The sequence below is a fragment of the Talpa occidentalis genome, unplaced genomic scaffold, assembly GCF_014898055.3.
Source record: "Talpa occidentalis isolate TD23 unplaced genomic scaffold, MPIMG_talOcc4v2.1 talOcc4.13, whole genome shotgun sequence".
Taxonomy (NCBI): Eukaryota; Metazoa; Chordata; class Mammalia; order Eulipotyphla; family Talpidae; genus Talpa; species Talpa occidentalis.
The window spans coordinates 41,175,958-41,194,686 of record NW_023601322.1 but is presented as its reverse complement, the minus strand read 5'-3'; the positions used below and the strand labels follow the sequence as shown (position 1 = coordinate 41,194,686).

At 40.2% G+C, this 18,729-nt stretch overlaps 1 protein-coding gene across 1 annotated transcript in view; it reads right to left on the bottom strand.

Moving 5' to 3' along the window:
* The window catches only part of USP14 (ubiquitin specific peptidase 14), a 46,496-nt gene extending 29,952 nt beyond the window's left edge, over nucleotides 1-16,544 (bottom strand). Inside the window, exons 1-3 of the mRNA XM_037508757.2 lie at nucleotides 16,338-16,544; nucleotides 12,625-12,770; nucleotides 9,566-9,598 (exon numbers count right to left, since the gene is read on the bottom strand). Coding sequence (XP_037364654.1) covers nucleotides 9,566-9,598; nucleotides 12,625-12,770; nucleotides 16,338-16,353 — 195 coding nt within the window. The 5' untranslated portion in view covers nucleotides 16,354-16,544. The remainder of the gene's footprint in view (nucleotides 1-9,565; nucleotides 9,599-12,624; nucleotides 12,771-16,337) is intronic.
* Nucleotides 16,545-18,729: the final 2,185 nt, after the last annotated feature.

Here is an 18,729-nt window from a genome sequence, read left to right as displayed (position 1 = left end):
ATGAAGACACTGTCATCCTAAAGCTCACAATCCTGAAAGGTGAACATCTTGCTCAATATCTTAAATGGAAGACATAGCACATGAAAGAAAGAATAAGGAAGTTTAAATTAAAAAAAAAAAAAGAAAAAAAGAACCATAAGTGGAGGTTTAAAAAAAAGGCCAGAGAAGAATATCTGACTGAATGACATCCCTTTGGATACTATCAGTTCACCATCTCATCACATGCCATATACAAATAAAAATACAAATTTAAATTTTTTTTAACGATTTATTTATTTTTATACAAGAGCTGGGGTACAGGCGAGAGGCACGGGAGGGTGAGAGGATTCACCAGAGACAGAGCAGTGAGCAGAACAGGCGAGGCAGGAGAGGTCTGCCACACTATGTGGGAATCTCCCTGGCCGACCAGGACTTGAACCTAAGCCACAGAGGCTGCGGACAATCACAGGGATGCCCTCAACCCGCTGCGCCACCAGGGAGGCCCCTACAAATTTAAATTTTAATAAGAAAATGAAACAAATAATTGTAAAATCATGTAAGCAGGATCAAAAGATTGCCATGTTAAAAAAGATTTCATAAAATTGACATAAAAGATTAAAGGACTTACGTTACCAACTACATAAACCTTGAACCATTAACACAATCAAAATTTTCGTTTTGATTAAATTTTAATTTTGAGTCTAGTTTGATAAACTAGAAAAAAAATTACGCTGTATACAGTGAGCACCTAAAAAAGAATCAGTTAACACACATAATAGAACAAATGGATGAGATAAACAGAAAACAAAAATGATTTATAAATTAAGTAAGCTGCTACCTTAAGAAGCTAGAAAAGCATAAATGAAAACCAAAGTAAAAAGAAGGGCATTAAAAAAAGAGGGACAAAAGCTAATTTGGGGGGTAAATTCAAAACCATTGTAGATGAAGAAACAGATAAATCACAAATTGCCAATACCCAGTGCAAAAAACCAAAAACAGCACTATAAACTTCAGAATTAAAGAATATTTGCTCAGATGATATATCTAAATATAAAAGGTTAACATTGACAAAAGTTTCAACATGCTTAAAATTGTACCATTTTAAAGACTAAAAAAGCAACAGATTGGTAGAAAATATTGGGCCTCCTAGGTGGCGCAAGGGGTTTAGCACTGCACTATGAAGAAATCCACAGCTTCTGCAGCATGAGTTCGATCCCCAGCCGGCCAGGAAGCAACCCACATGGCGCAGCAGACCTCTCCTGATTCGCCTGCTGCTCCCCTCAGCCGGTCAATCTGCCTGTTCTGTTCCCCTCTCTGTCTCTGGTGAATCCTCTCACCCCCCGCATCTCTGGCCTGTACCCTAGCTCTTGTATGTATAAATAAATAAATCTTTAAAAAAAAAATCCACAGCACATATACATCACAAAACACATCTAGTAGATATAAAAAATATTTAACACTAAGTTAAAACTACCCAATTAAAAATATTCAAAGATTTGATTAGGCATTTCACAAGATGAAAACAAGCCTGATAAGCTCATGAATTGATATTCAACATCATTAGCCATAAATGAAATAAACACAAATTCAAATCACAAAAAATGTGACTAGACATCCACCAGAATGGGAAATTTAAAAAGACTGAAAACATCAAATGCTGATGGTAATACAGAGCAATTGGATCTCTCATACACTGTATAAAGTATGTAAAATGGGGGCCTCCCCGTTGGGTTAAGTCTCAGCACTATGAAAGCTATCCCCAGCTACTGCATCAAGAGTTTGATCCCCAGCCAGGGAGCTAACCCAGCAGACCTCTCCTGTCTCGCCAGCTTCTTGCCTCAGCAATGTATTTCAGTAGATCTGCCTGTTCTGATCCCCACTATCTCTGGTAAATCCTCTCACACCCCACACCTCTGGCCTGCACCCCAGCTCTGGTATGCATAAATAAATAAATCTTTAAAAAAGAATAAATAAAAGAATGTAAAATGGTAGAACTTTGGAAAGTGACAAAGTTAAACATACACTTAATCAAATAACCCAGCAATTTCACTCCTAGCTATTTACTGAAGAAAAATGAAAAGCACACCGTCTAGGAAGATGAAGGTTCCCAAGTTTTATACAATCTAAAATTAAAAACACAAATACCTGGGCCTCCCTGGTGGCACAAGGGGTTAAGCACAGCACTATGAAGCAATCTGCAGCCTCTGTAGCACAAGTTCGATCCCCTGCAGCCAAAGGAGCAACCCACATGGCTCAGCAGACCTCTCTTGTCTAGCCCACTGCTCCCCTCAGCAGAGTATTTCAGTCAGTCTGCCTGTTCTGTTCCCGGCTCTGTTTCTGGTGAATCCTCTCACACACACCCCACACACCTCTGGCCTGAAACCAAGTTCTTGTATGCATAAATAAATAAATAAATCTTAAAAAACAAAAACAAAAACAAATATCCATCAACAGATGAACAGACACACACACACACACACACACACACAGAGCATGAATCAAAAAATACGAGACCAGGGAAAACTACAATAGCAATAAACGTATAAATTAGTCTTAAAAAGAGAAGCACAGAAGGGCCTCCCTCGTGGCACAGCGGTTGAGCGCTGGGTTGCGAAGCTGCCCGCAGCCTCTGCAGCACTGGTTCGATCCCCAGCTGCTCCCGGGCCCCTGGAGGAGGGTCCCACATGGCGCGCAGACCTGTCCTGTCGCCCACTGCTCCCCTCAGCAGTGTACTTTGGTCCTTCTGCCTGCTCTGCTCCCCGCTCTGGCTCTGGTGAATTCTCTCACCCTCCAGCGCTTCTGACTGTACCCAGTGCTTGTATAAATAAATAAACAAATAAATCTTTAAAAAAAAAAAAAAAAGAGAAGCACAGGGACCTCCCTGGTGGATGAGTAAGTCTCAGCCCTATTACTGCTAAGACCTCAGTTTGATCCCTGGCCAGGGAGCTAACCCACATAGGGTGCAGCAGACACTCCTGTCTTACCTGCTGCTCCCCTTAGCTGTGTATTTCAGTAAATCTGCCTGTTCTGCTCCCTACTCTGTCTCTGGTGAAGCCTCTCGACCCCTACACTTCTGGCCTATACGCCATTTCTTTTACACAAAAATAAAATTAAATTTAAAAAAAAAAAAGAGGGTTTCCCCTTGTGGCACAGGCGGTTGAGTGCCGCGCTGTGAAGCTGTCTGCAGCCTCTGCAGCACCGGTTCAATCCCGGCCGGCCAGCAAGGGTCCCACATGGCGCGGCAGACCTCTCCAGTCTCACCCGCTGCTCCCCTCAGCAGTGTATTTCATCAGTCTGCCTGTTCTTTTCCCCGCTCTGTCTCTGGTGAATCCTCTCACCCTCCCACGTATCTGGCCTGTACCCCGGTTCTTGTATAAATAAATAAATCTTTAAAAAATAAAATAAGGCCTCCCCTGGTGGCCAGCGGTTGAGCGCTAGGCTGTGAGGCAGCCTGCAGTCTCTGCAGCACCTGTTCGTTCCCCAGCTGCCAGAGAGGGTCCCACAAAAATTAATTAATTAATTAATTAATTAAAAAATAAAAAAAGAGAAGCACAGACAGAAAAAAAAGTTTGAATAGCTAAAGATTTTCAAAATTTAATAAAAACTATAAACTCAAATTCAAAATGCTCAAACAAAACAACCCTCAAGCATATATATGTGTGTGTGTGTGGACACACATACACACACACACACATACACACACACACAGAGCTGAAAACCTTAGGCAAAGAAACAAGAATGACAATTAACTATGTCAATCAAGATATCTTCAAGTATTCAAAGAAAAGGTGTTAATTTAGAATGCTATACCTTTCAAAGATGAAGGTAAACAGCTTTATAGAAAAATGAAAGCAGATAAAATTCACAGATCGGCTATCCAAGAAATGTAAGATTGTTCCTTAGGTAAAAAAAAAAAATTGTAACAGACAGAAATATGGATTTGGGTCCAAAAGAAGAGTGCCAAAAATAACAAATAAGGGTTGTCTCCATTTTTAAATCTTTTTGAAAGATAGCTAAAGGAAAAACAATAGCGAAATAATACAGAGCACCTAACATATATATCAATACAAGCAAATTGCATGACAACAATAATACAAAGGGCACAAGTGTTGAAATGGAGTTTACTATAAGAATCTTAAACTATACGGAATAAATACTGATGAAGTTCATATGGAACCACAAAAAAACCGCAAATAGTCAAAGCCCTACTGACGAAAACAAAGGCGAATGGAGGTATCACACTTTCAAACTTCAAATTATACTACAAAGCTATAATAACTAAAACATTGTGGTACTGGAACAAAAACAGACACACTGACCAATGGAACCGAACAGAAAGCCCAGAAATAAAATCACACATATATGGACAACTAATCTTTGACAAAGGAGCAAAGAATATGCAATGGAACAAAAGCAGTTTGTTCAATAAATGGTGCTGGGAGGGGCCTCCCTGGTGGCTCAAGGGATTAATCACAGCACTATGAAGCTATCCGCAGCCTCTGCACCAATAGGCCAATTCCCGGCCTGCCAGGGAGCTACCCACATGGCACAGCAGACCTCTCCTGTCTCACCCACTGCTCCCCTCAGCAGTTTATTTCAGTCAGTTTGCCTGTTCTGTTCCCTGCTCTGTATCTGGTGGATCCTCTCACCTCCCATACCTCTGGCCTATACCCCAGTTCTTATATGCATAAACAATCTTAAAAAATTAATAAATAAAAAAATAAATGGTGCTGGGAAAACTGGACCACCACATGCAAAAGAATGAAACTAAAACACTACCTCTCACCATGCACAAAAATCAACTTAAAATGGATAAAAGATCTGGACATAAGACCTGAAACCATAAGATATATAGAAGAATATATAGGTAAAACACTGCAAGACATACATCTCAGTAACATTTTTAAAGACTCATCACCCAAAGCAAAGAAAGTTAAAAAAAAGATAAACACCTAGGATTACATCAAGCTGAAAAGCTTCTGTATAGCAAAAGAGACATTAACCAAAACAAAGACACACCCCACTGATTGGGAAAAAAAAACTCTTGCACTCCATACAACTGATAAGGGACAGATCACAAAGATATTCAAAGAACTTACAGGACTCAACAAGAACAAAGTAAACAATCCAGTCAAGAAATGGGCAGAAGCCTCCCCTGGTGGTGCAGGCGGTTAAGTGCCGCATTGTGAAGCTGTCCACAACCTCTGCAGCACCAGTTTGATCCTGGCGAGGATTCCACATGGCACGGCAGACCTCTCCTGTCTCGCCTGCTGCTCCCCTCAGCAGTGTATTTCGTCAGTCTGCCTGTTCTTTTCCCCGCTCTGTCTCAGGTAAATCCTCTCACTGTCCCGCGAATATGGCCTGTACCCCAGTTCTTGTATAAATAAGTAAATCTTTAAAAAAAAAAATGGGCAGAAGAACTTAAAAGACACTTCCCCAAAGAGGAAATGCAAATGCCAACACACGTATGAAAAAATGTTCAACATCCCTTATCATCAGGGAAATGCAAATCAAAACCACAATGATACCACCTTACACCAGTAAGAATGGCACATATCAAAAAAAAAAACTAGCAACAACAAATGTTGGCGAGGATGTGGTGAAAAAGGAACTCTCCTACATTGCTGGTGGGAGTGCAAACTGGTCCAACCATGGGGCCTCCCTGGTGGCACAAGGGCTTAAGCACAGCACTGTGAAGCTATACGCAGCCTCTGCAGCACAAATTTGATCCCTGGCTGGTCAGGGAGCTACCCACATGGCGCAGCAGACCTCTCCTGTCTTGCCCACTGCTCCCCTCAGCAGTGTATTTCAGTCAGTCTGCCTGTTCTGTTCCCCACTCTGTCTCTGGTGAATCCTCTCACCCCCGGCACCTCTGGCCTGTACCCCAGCTCTTGTATGCATAAAAACAAAATCTTTTAAAAATATTTAAAAAAAAAAAAAAAAAACCTGGTCCAACCACTATGGAAAACTGTATGGAGGCTCCTCAGTCTACTAAAAATGGAGCTTCCTTATGACCCGGCAATTCCTCTCCTAGATATCTACCCTAAGGACACAAAAACAGTGATTGAAAAGAATACCTGTACCCCTATGTTTGTTGCAGCACTATTTATAACAGGTAAACCTGGAAACAAGCCAAATGCCCAAAAACAGATGATTAGATCAAGATGTGGTATATATACACAATGGAATACTATTCAGCAATCAAAAAAGATAAACTCATGCTATATGCAGCAACATGGACGGAGCTAGAAGGAATTACCCTCAGTGAAATAAGTCAGAAGCAAAAAAAACATCAGATGGTTTCACTTACAGGAGAGATATAGGGGAACCAAGTAAGAGATTGGGGGTGGGGGAAATAATAACATTACAAAATACAACACAACAAAACAAAAACAGACAATTATAAACCAGAGACATCCTGAAGGGGAGGACAAGGGAGAGGATCAGAGGGAGGGAGAGAGGAGCACATAGGACTGTGGTGATGGTGCATGGGTATTTGGTGGAGGAAATTCTATGGAGACTAAACCTGAGGGCAGGAGGGAAGCAAACATTGTTTAAAAAATGAACAAGGGCCTCCCTGGTGGCCCAATGGGTTAAGACCCAACCTATAAAGCTGTCCACAGTCACTGCAGCAGGGATTCCATCCCCAGCCAGCCAAGGAGCAACTCACATGGCACAGCAGACATCTCCTGACTCGCCCGCTGCTCCCCTCAGCAGTGTATTTCAATCAGTCAGCCTGTTCTGTTCCCCACTGTCTCTGGTGAATCCTCTCACCCCCTACCCCCACCCCCTGCATCTCTGGCTTATACCCCAGCTCTTGTATGCATAAATAATCTTTTTTAAAAAAGATATAAAATATAAATCTCATAGAAATTTCTCCAATCTGGTCAAAACTGGCCCTGCTGCACCTTACACAGCACTACAATTTTTCCAAATAGGTACCACTTGGCTTAGGATTTGAGAGCCATTAATGAGACTCTCCAGGACATACATTCAACCATGCCTATTTCTTATACCCTGCTAATTGCAAAACTCTATATGAAGTTCTCAAAGGCCTGGACTCTGAACGTTTGTTTTAGACCCCTAATTGCCAACAGGCCTTTGATAAAATAAAGGGAAGGCTGACTTCAGCACCAGCCTTAAGGGGTGCCAGACCACAAGAAGCCTTTCCAACTCTATTCACAATGGACAAAGTTTGCCTGGGAGTGTTAATTCAATTATTAGGATCAAAAATGCAGCCCACAAAATATCTCTCCAAACAACTGGAGCATACTACTTAGGAATGGCCTCCATGTTTGGGGGCTACACCTGCAAATTTTGACCTTATACAGTAAGTAGAGCTTACCTTAGTTCAGTCCATCAATGTGTATGCACATCAAGTTTTGACATTGCCCAAACAAAAAGGTGGACTTTCACTTCTATTCTATCAAGCAGCTCTATTAAATAATCTTAATGTACAGTTGTAAGTCATTAGCTCTTGAAAACCATTTATCTTTCTCCCAATCAATGCAGACCACATGAGGATGGCATTTTAACCTACAAATGTATACAAATTACTTTGTGTCGAAGCCAACCAGATTTGTCTGGCCAGGCTGTGCCAGATTCAGATTGAGATGTTTAAAAATTGGAGTTTTATGGAACTGGGTCATCAACACACAGGATATGCAGTCGTCATGCTTCAAGACACCACTAAAATCAGAGCCCTCCTGGTAGGGACTTTGGCCCAGAAGGCCAAATTGATAGCTCTGACTCAAGTCCTGAGTAAGAAGGTACAGGAACTGGAAATATGTCTTCATGGCTCTATACAAACATAGTGCTATATGGAAAGGGGGCTTCTTATAGTCAGCAACAAATATATTCAGCACCCACTAGAGATGCTGGTCTGGCTAAGAGTAGTAGCTCTGCCATCAGCTGTAGCAATGATGCACTGTCTACCAAAGGGATGATCTGAAATTGCAGACATCAACAGAGCAGCTGACTGTGCAGCTAAAGGTGCTGCTCATTCTGCTCTACAAGAGGCACTCATCTCTCCAATGACTTTATCTCAGTTTGTTCCCTATTACACTGACCGGGATGAAAAGGTTGATGAACAGTTCACTTGGAGTTACACTTGGAGCATGAACTCAGATGGAACGACACTCCTCCCAACAGCCTAGAATACCAATGCTGAAACATCTACATGAGGGGTCTCTCTATGGGAGTGAAGACTTGCTAGAGTCTGTGCCCCCATATTAAAAGAGTCCTTGGGCCTCCCCGGTGGCGCAGCGGTTGAGCGCTGGGTTGCGAAGCTGCCCGCAGCCTCTGCGGCGCCGGTTCGATCCCCGGCTGCTCCCTGGCCACCGGAGGAGGGTCCCACATGGCGCGCAGACCTCTCCTGCCGCCCGCTGCTCCCCTCAGCAGTGTACTTCGGTCCTTCTGCCTGCTCTGCTCTCCGCTCTGGCTCTGGTGAATTCTCTCACCCTCCTGAGCTTCTGACTGTACCCAGTGCATGTATAAACAAAAACAAAGAAAGAAAGAAAGAAAGAAAACATGCCTCTATATAAAAAAAAAAAAAATTAAAAAAATAAATAAATAAATAAATAAAAGAGCCCTTATTCCCAAGTAGCTCAATGACTCCCCACCATTGTCATTTATACACGAAGAAAAATCCCAAGACTAACTCACACCCTAAAGCTACTGGGATTCTATATGGAGGAATAGCCCCTTTGTGAGGTTCAGGTGAACAAACAGCAGTCTACTTCAATGTATGTAAAACACATTCAATCAGACAGTGATAAAAAGAATCTAGCCTCAGACTAAGGTCTGTCCTCATAGGGAAGCAAAGAGAAAGCTCCGTGTCTTTGCAAATATGAGCATAACTGTACTTACAAAAGGTATTCAACATGGGCTAAACAGAAAAATTAAGAAAGCCCTCTGTAACATGTTGTATGACTTTGTCTTCCCCTTTGTAGAAATTGGCATAGGCACCATCTGTAGAAATTATGTACTCAAAATGTAATGGGAACTGACATAAGTGCTTCTGGGAAGCATTGTCTGGGATGTGTTATTAATAAAAACAATGTGGAAGTGTCTATGGTTAATGAAAATTAATTTGGGGGGCCTCCCCGGTGGCAGAGCAGGTTGAGCGCTGGGCTGTGAAGCTGCCTGCAGCCTCTGCAGCATCTGTTCGATCCCTGGCCGCAGGCAAGGCTCCCACATGGCACACAGACCTCTCCTGCTGCACCCGCTGCTTCCCTCAGCAGTGTGTTTTGTGGGTCTGTCTGTTCTGCTCCCCGCTCTGGCTCTGGAGAATTCTCTTCACCCTCCCGCACTTCTGACTGTACCCAGTGCTTGTACAAATAAATAAATAATTTTTTTTAAATAAATAAAAATAAAATAATTTAAAAACATATTAATAAAAGAAGAACACAAAAATATAACAGGTGATTTTCAAGAAGAAAGATCCTAGAACAAGTCAATGCAAAAAATGAACTATTTTCAACAGATGGTGCTGGAATAACTGAATATACACAGGGAAAAAATGACGTGGATATATTTTGGTTTAATAATTACAAAACTGTATTATAAATGTTGAGATAATACTTACATTTTTTATTTTGATATTGCCCCAATCATCATCCTGTATTAAAGGCAAAAAAGAAACAGTTAAGCACCCCTGTACAATCTGAACATAATTTAATAATCACCTAATTTTAACTCCTTCAATAGAATTTTTTCTGTATGCAGATTTTACTGAAGTTACTGCAAATGATGGATGGAGCTGGAAGGGATTATGCTCAGTGAAATAAGCCAAAAAGAAAAGGAAAAATATCAGATGGCTTTATTTATAGGAGGAATATAGGAGAACAAATAAGGGATCCGGAAAAAAATAATTATAGTAAATTAAAAAAACAAAATTAACAGGCAATTATAAATTAGAGACATTCTGCAGGGGAGAGAGAGGGGTCAAAACAGGGAATAAAAGAGCACAAGGGACTATGGTGATGGTGCAGGGGTGAACTGGTAGTGGGAATTTTACAGGGATTACACCTGAGAGGAGAAAACATACATTGCACAAAAAGGAAGAATGATGCAAAATATTTATAAAATTTAAAAAATAGGAAAAAAAATGCAGTATCTGTGACGTAAAACAAAGTGAAGCACAATTTCAAAAAAGTTACTGCAAATGTGCTTTTAAGAAAAAAAAAAATCAAAGCTATTAAGTTTATCAACGTCTTAAATTGCATAAACTTGGCAGTGCCAAAAGTAATGAAAAATACTTGATGACAAATAACAGATGCCAACTTTTTGCTTGTCTGGAAGCAGCAGAACTGTCACATAAGAACCAGCTTATGTAACAAGAATAACAGTAACTTAAGAAGTAAGTCTATATACTAGGATGATTTATCACCCAAACCAAGAGATTTTTAGAATGAAGTATTATTAAAAATTATACCAGAAGAATGAACAAGAATTAACAAGACTACCCTAAGGTAAACCAATCCTTAATAAATACTTGCCATGTCCATGAATATTTCCTAAGTCTTAAATTTCACATCTATCTACTTCAATATGTTCAATTAAATCAAGATTTTACTTTTTAATTCCATTCTTAGTTCAAAGATAGTTTGGACTGCTGTGGTTAAGTCCTTCCCTTTATGGGATAGTCACCTCCAGATTACTCTTTTCCTCTTACAAAAGGTACCAAGCCCTCACTATGCCCCCCTTTCGTAGTGTTAATTATCTCTTTGGTCACTGCTGTAAAGTAGAACAGCAACTATCTAAAGGCTCTCCTCAGTTTAAGGAATATGATTGCTACTCATAAGGAATGATAACTATACATGTCCCCTCCGATCACTTATTTATCCAAGGTCACACAAAACTGTGAAATGAATCCAGACCCAACTGAGTTCCTCTGATGACTTAACATACTATTTACACCTCTCAGATGCTAAGTTTTCTCATCTATAAAATGTACTTTCTCGCTTTTTATATATTAATGTATAAAAAACACTTTTCTCACCTTAAAAATACAGATGAGAATTTTAGAAAAGCCTCAATAAATATTAGCTATTAGTCATACTTTCATTCAGTAGGCATTATTCTATATTTCTTCCAGTACACAACCAATATAAGACTCAGCACAAATTTGGTTCTCAAGTTCACTAATGACCAAAAATCATATTACAACTTATATGGGAAACAATGTTTTCAACCAACATTTGTTTTACTGCCTACCTAATCAGAACAGTCTGTTCTTATCTCTAAAGTTAACTACAAGTCTTTAGCAAATCATGTCTAGTTCTTAAAGAATTTTTTTAGAAAACTACACTTCTATATTATAAACATTAATAGAGAAAATATCTTCACAACATTTTCATAGTCCTTCATCAACTTTAAATACAATAAATACAACCGTTCCAAAGTAATTAAAGGAAACTAAAGATATGCTTAAATTGGGCCTCACTGGTGGCACAAGAGGTTAAGTACAGCACTGTGAAGCTATCCGCAGCCACTGCAGCACCAGTTCAATCCCCTGCCAGCCAGGGAGCTACCATATGGCGCAGCAGACCTGGTGCAGCAGACCTCTCCTGTCTCGCATGCTACTCCCTTCAGCAGCATATTTCAGTCTGCCTGCCTGTTCTGTTCCCCACTCTGTCTATGGTGGATCCTCTCACCTCCCCCACCTTTGGCCTCTACCCCAGTTCTTGTATGCATAAATAAATATGCATAAATAAATATATTCCAGATTTATTTATTTATACAAGAACTGGGATACAGGCCAGATGTGCGGGAGGGTGAGAGGATTCACCAGAGACAGAGCAGGAAACAGAACAGGCAGACTGACAAAATACACTGCTGAGGGGAGCAGCGGGAGAGACAGGAGAGGGCTGCCCCACCCAGTGGGCATCTCCATGGCTGGCGGGGATGGAAACCTGGCCTGCACAGCGCTGCGCTCAACCGCCTGCGCCACCAGGGAGGCCCAAATAAATAAATCTTTAAAAAAAAGATATACTTAAATTCTCTCCCTCCTATGTTCTCTCTTCTTCCTATGTTCAGATAGGTATTAGATAGCTATTATTTTTAAAAGATAATGGCTCTTTTTTAACGGGTAGGATGCAAAAGGCCAAAGGAAAAAAATTCAGTTTTCCAACATTCCACTACCAGAGCTTTGGTAAAGATGTTGAAGTACTTTAAATTCTAATATTTAACTGTATGTACAAAAATACATTCTGTCAAAGTCCTTTAAAAAAAAAGCAAACAACTACCATACTATTCCACATTTTTAACAGTTAAATTTCCCATCACTATAAAAGAAAATTACTAAGGAAATACAAATACCTACACAAAATAAAATACAATACACCTTTATAGGAAAAAAGATTCAAGCAATATAGGTATGTGGAGGGCCCCAGGCCTCTTATACCTATAGGTATTCACTGGTATAATGGATTTTAAAATTAAAATGTTTATTTATAACATAGTGCTCTGAAGTGGCTACAACATTCTTTCCTCTCACTAACATGAATAACACAGTTTTAATCCCAGATTCTATATACTCTCAACAAATTAAAAAAAAAAATACCTCAAATGCTACATTTTCTGGTGTTATTTTGACCTATCCTATAAAAACAGCAAATAATGAAAACGTGGGGAATATTTTACCTTCAATGTTCCTCCTTTCACCATAACTTTCTGTCTGGCCGGCTGGACTCCAGTCAGTGCAAAGAGTTGAGCTTTGAACACCATTGGAGGCTCATCGGTATTCAATTCTACACCTTCAAATTTCTCCTTTCCCCATTTCACAGTAACTGCAAACAAAAGCACAACTTATTTTTTCTCATTTATAAAATGACAAAACTTTAGATTTAGAAAATCTTTAGGAGACCTATTAGGTTACTTCTTAAAAACTGAACTGTCACTCATCTTTCTATGCTTATAATGCTTTCCAAATCAGGAGTGACTTGAACACAGTGGGCCCAGTAAGCCTTGAATAAAATCTTACTGTATCTAATCCAAGCTCTCCTTTGCTAAATAAGACTGACACTTAAGTTGATTGATTTACTAATATTACAAAACTAATGGATAAGTATTACTGTTCGGAATTCTACTCCAATAATCTCTGCAAAATATCATACTGAAATATTTCCTAGGGTAAGTTTCAGATTTCAAAATGTTTTATAAAGACTAAAAATAGAGAGGAGAAAGAAAAGTTAGAAAGATAGTTTGAGGGAAGAAAAATGTCTTGGGATAGTAAGGCACCTTTAAAACAGGTTAAACAATACTGTCTCGTAAGAGAAAGATATGGAAGAACTGAAAGTCTTGGTTCCTCAGCAACAAGTGGTCAAATATTAAAAAGACTACAAAGATCATTAAAAAACATATAACCCTACCTCATAACAATTTAGGTGGTAATTACAAAATAAAATTTTTAAACAGAAAATAACAAGTGTTGAGGTTATGGAAAAATTGGAACCTTTGTTCACTGATGCTGAGAAAATGGTGTAGCCACTGAGGAAAACTACATGGGAATCACTGAAAAAATTAACATAGAACTACCAAATGATCCAGCAGTTCCACTTCTAGTTATATACCCAAAAGTATGGAAAGCAGATGTTCAAAAATAGATTTGTATATCCATACACATTGGAGCATTATTTACAACAGCCTAAAGATGGGGACAAGCAATGATCCACCAAAAGATAAATGAACAAATGTGGTATTATACCTGTAATAGATACTATTCAGTCTTAAAAATTAATGAAATTCTTACACATGCTACAATATGGAGGATGCTTGGAAACATTATGCTCAGTGAAATAAGTCATATACAAAAGGACAGATATTATATGCGGTACCTAGAGCAGACAAATTCAGAGAGACAATAAAATAGAAGTTGCCAGGAGCATGTTAGGAAGGAAAAATGAAGAATTACTGTTAAATGGGTATAGCGTTTTAGTTTAGGAACATGAAAAAGTTCTGAAGAATGAGTCAACCCCTATATAGCTTACTTTTGAAATATGTAAAACAAACTCAAGGATGTATGTATATGATACATACTGCTTGTTTACTCGGAAATCTTTATACCTACTCAAAAATGAGAAACTCACAACTAAGAATTGTCTGATTTTCCACCACTACAATCAGAATTTGAAAAGCTGACCCTGAGTCCATATCCCAACCCTTTCACCAGTTCAGTTACTATGTTTAGCCCTACTTCAATGATAAGACCAGACACAATAGTCTAGCAGGTGATTCTCTATGAACTTATAGTCTAATAAAAGAGACAAGGGAAAAAGGTTAAAATAATTAGCAATACAAAATAAATATAAGTATACAGGAACAGAGGAATGCTTGATGAGTAAGAAAGTGTTCCCTGAAGGAAGCAATAACTTTTTGTTTCCGTTATCAACTTTGAGAAATTCGGTGTTAGCCAGAGAATAAAAGAGAATTAAAAGCATTCCTGGAATAGACAAGAAAAAAATTCAAAAGCCTAAAGTAACATGGTGCTGATATGCAGGTAAACCTAGAGAAAAGAAATAGCTAAAACTGGAAACCGAACAAGGGTTAAGTCAAGGAAGGTAACACAGTCATTCTAAAACACACAGGCTTTCTGTTGTAAGAAATGTGCAACCCCTGAAATGTTTTCATTAAAGGACATTTTGGCCTGAACATCAGAGCTGCAGCAAGGAAAATGGGTTTGAAGAGGGCATAATTTTAATCAGGAAAACTACAAACATGAGTACAAGCAAGAATGAAACAGAATGAAACCAAAATAGTATTAGAAATGATGGAGAAAATATATGATTTATTTAATGTAAAACCATAAATAACTTAAACTTACCTATAAAAGAAAATTATACTAATACCATATGATTACATTGAAGATTAAAATAAACCAACATGTATAAAAACACTAGCTATGTGACAGCCACACAGGTGTTCATTAATTTTTATGGCACTTAACAAAAATCCAGGTCAGAATCTGGATATTTAACTTTCTACTGAAAACAGTGCTTTTCTACTAGAAACAGTGTATTAAATGTCCTCATTTTAACAGCAGCATTTTTGCAAAACATGAAAATACAGATTCACAATATGATGTCAAGGAAAGAGACCTTTGAAATCTTCATTCCCTCATGCTGGAAATGAGCAAAAGATCTGACTCAATATTTAAGATGTAACTCATTTTTAAGATAGAAAGTTTGGTGAATACAGGCATTTTTTTCAAGGGGTTGGTCTTGCTTGCGTGTGAGGTGAGCGATTTAAGTATTAGCGTACACTTACTTTTCACCAGTAGTGTTCCCTTAACTCTATAATGTATAAACAGAATATCTCAAGCTCCATTCTATTGTTAATTGCTGTGACTTTAGAGAGGTTAAGGAATCACTATTAAAGAATTGGATTAAATTTTCTAAAACATCAAGAATCCACCAGGAGACTGATTAAACATTACTCTTTTGACTTTTTCTTTAATGATGACTCTTATTTAAAGGAATATGAGAGAGTACAGAGTCAGGAATTGTGAACGAATCGCACATCCATAGCCAACTGGAGCCAACACGTACATTTTAGGTGCCATTTTGAATATGACTAGGAAACAGCAGGGTCTATTAACGCAGTGAAAACGTGATCCCTGGCAATACCTTAAAGTGCCACCATATAATTACGAAAAATAAAAAACCTGTCACACACCAATCAAAAGGAAATGACGCCTGCGGATATTAGTACTCAGCTACCTGTCCAAGTTAACAGTACGCTTCGGACATAAAAGCGCAATACAATGTTTGATGGAAAAAAAAATGAAGATAAATTGGCAATCTGCCTCGGGAGAAAACTGAAACAGGTACCAAAGGGGCGGTTAAGCCAAAAACAAGGGGAAAGCGAAAAGTGAATACAGTCATTGATGTAACTCCAAGAGTAATAAAGGCTAACCTTACATCCCGGGTACCTCCACCCGCCCTCACTTCAGGTTTCCCCCCCTGCCCGTCCCTTCCACCGATGGGGTCCAGGAGATCCCTCCTCCAGCCTGGCCCCAGAGCCCAGGACACACCCTCACCTTTCCCTGCAGGCTGGGACGACGACAGAAACTATTCTGCAGAGTCATGACTCCAAGAGGCCGACGCTCGCAGCTTCCCCACCTCCCCACCCACCCGGCGGCCAGGGAGAGGCGGCTCTCCCTCGCGAAGCAGGGCTCAGAACTAGCAGGAAGAGAGGAAAAAGGGCGAGGGTCCTCTCCACGCCACTGACCCTAGTCCACACCTCCCCAGACCCTCCCCCGCCCCGTGGCCGGTCGGGCACCCGCCCTTCAGGCCAGGCCTACTCAGAGGCCTAGCGCCAGGCGGAATAGCTGGGCACAAGGCGAGGAGGGAGCTCACCGGAGTAGAGTGGCATGGCGGGGCCCTAGGGGAAGCGGCGGCGCAGACAGAACGGCCCCGGCAAGGGTGGCCAGGGGAAGGGACACGAAGAAGCTGTGGCAGCGACCGAAGCGGAGGCGCGGTGGTGGTGGCGGCTCGGGTGCGACCAGAGCCTCATTCAAACCGGCCACTGGCGATGACGCAGCAACACGCAGTTCGTCCGCGGAGCCAAGGGGCGAGTGCCGGGAGGAGAAGAGGCGCGGCGCGGCGAGGCGGGGCCAGGAGGGTGGGGAGGCTGGGAGATGGGAGGGAAGCCTGGGGGGGCGGGGCGCGCGGGGCTGACGCGCGGCCGCACGGATACACGGCGCGCCTGCGCATTGGACGCCGCCTCTCGCGCCAGCCCGCCGCGTGGGCTGGGCGGGTTCGCGCCGTGCTGCCGTCGGTGTCGGCGCCTGACGGCCCATCTTAAGAAAGATTTTTATAAAATGTCTCTTCCTACTTATTTTTAAGACGGCAGGTCCGTACAAGCCGGAGGTTTTCTCATGTTAATGTGGCCAATAGAAGAGCTGAGAGCAGAGGCCCCTCGACTGGGTCTTCTTATTAATGAGAAGTAGGATTTAAGGGTTTAGGGACAAAAATAAATGTCGACGCACCTCGAACACTTAAATGAAAGGTCAGCCTTGATTGTCATGTATTACTGTTGTTTCTAACAACCCCTCACTAGGTTGGACCAAGTAAGGTTAAATATGGGGAAAAACTCTCCAGGAGTCCAGCTCCAGACTACCTGTGGAAGTTATCCCTAACCCACCACTTAGATGTCTTGGACTGTGTCCCCAGATCTGGAAAATGAGGACATTAAATTGGAAGGTTTCTGAGGTTTCTTCCAACTCTATATTGCAGTAGCAGTTTAGATCCCAGATTTGTAGGTGAATTAAGAAGGAAAAGAACCTGTACGTGAACAGAGGATTTTCAAAGAAATGGCAAGTTAAAATTGAGATTGTCTGATGAAATAAAGCAAAGTTTTACATTAATCCCCAAATGCTAGAAAAGTTTAGTTTGAATTGTTATTCTCATAATGAATCCATATTTCAAAATAATACAGACCTTTAGGAGAGTGATCTCATCAATATCAGAAGCCTTATTCATTTTTTACTAGCTACTTCAAAACCTATCCTAAGAATATGATCCAAAATGTAACCAGCTGAAATTCCATTAAGATCTGGAACAAGACAAGGATGTCCACTCTCACCACTGCTTTTCAATATAATACTGGAAGTCCTAGCCAGAGCAATAAGACAAGAGAAAGACATCCAAGGAATCCACATAGGAAAAGAAGAAGTCAAACTATCACTATTTGCAGATGATATGATAATATACATAGAGAACCCCAAAATCTCCACAGAAAAACTAATTCAACTCATCAATCAATTCAGTAAAGTGGCAGGATACAAAATCAACACGCAAAAGTCAGTAGCCTTCCTATACACAAACAATAAATCTGAAGAAGAAGAAATCAAAAAAACCATCCCTTTTATTATCGAAACAAAAAAAAAATCAAATATTTGGGAATAAATCTAACAAAAGAGGTAAAGGACCTATACAAAGAAAACTATAAAACACTGTTAAAAGAAATAGAAGAAGACACAAAGAAATGGAAAGACATCCCCTGCTCATGGATTGGAAGAATAAACATTATTAAAATGGCCATCCTACCAAAAGCAATATACAGATTCAATGCTATTCCAATCAAAATCTCAATGGCATTCTTCAAAGAAATAGAACAATTATTGATGAAATTCATATGGAATCACCAAAAACCCCGAATAGCCAAAGCTCTACTGAAAAAAAAAGAAGGAAATGGAGGCATCACACGCCCAGACTTCAAACTATACTACAAAGCCATAATCATCAAAACTGCATGGTATTGAAACAAGAACAGACATACAGACCAATGGAATCAAATAGAAAATCCAGAAATAAACCCACAGATTTATGGTCAACTAATCTTTGACAAAGGAGCAAAGACTATGCATTGGAGCAAAGAAAGTTTGTTCAATAAATGGTGCTGGGAAAACTGGGTCGCTACATGCAAAAGAATGAAGCTTGACCACTACCTCACACCATACACAAAAATCAACTCAAAATGGATTAAAGAACTAGACATAAGACCTGAAACCATAAAATACATAGAAGGAAATATAGGCGAAACACTACGGGATTTGCACATCAAAGACATCTTTACAGACACATCACCCAAAGCAGTGATAGTGAAGGCAAAGATAAACAGCTGGGACTACATCAAATTAAAGAGCTTCTGCACAGCAAAAGAGACAATAACAAAAACAAAGAGAAACCCCACCAACTGGGAGAACATTTTTGCACCCAACACTAATGATAAAGGACTGATCACAAA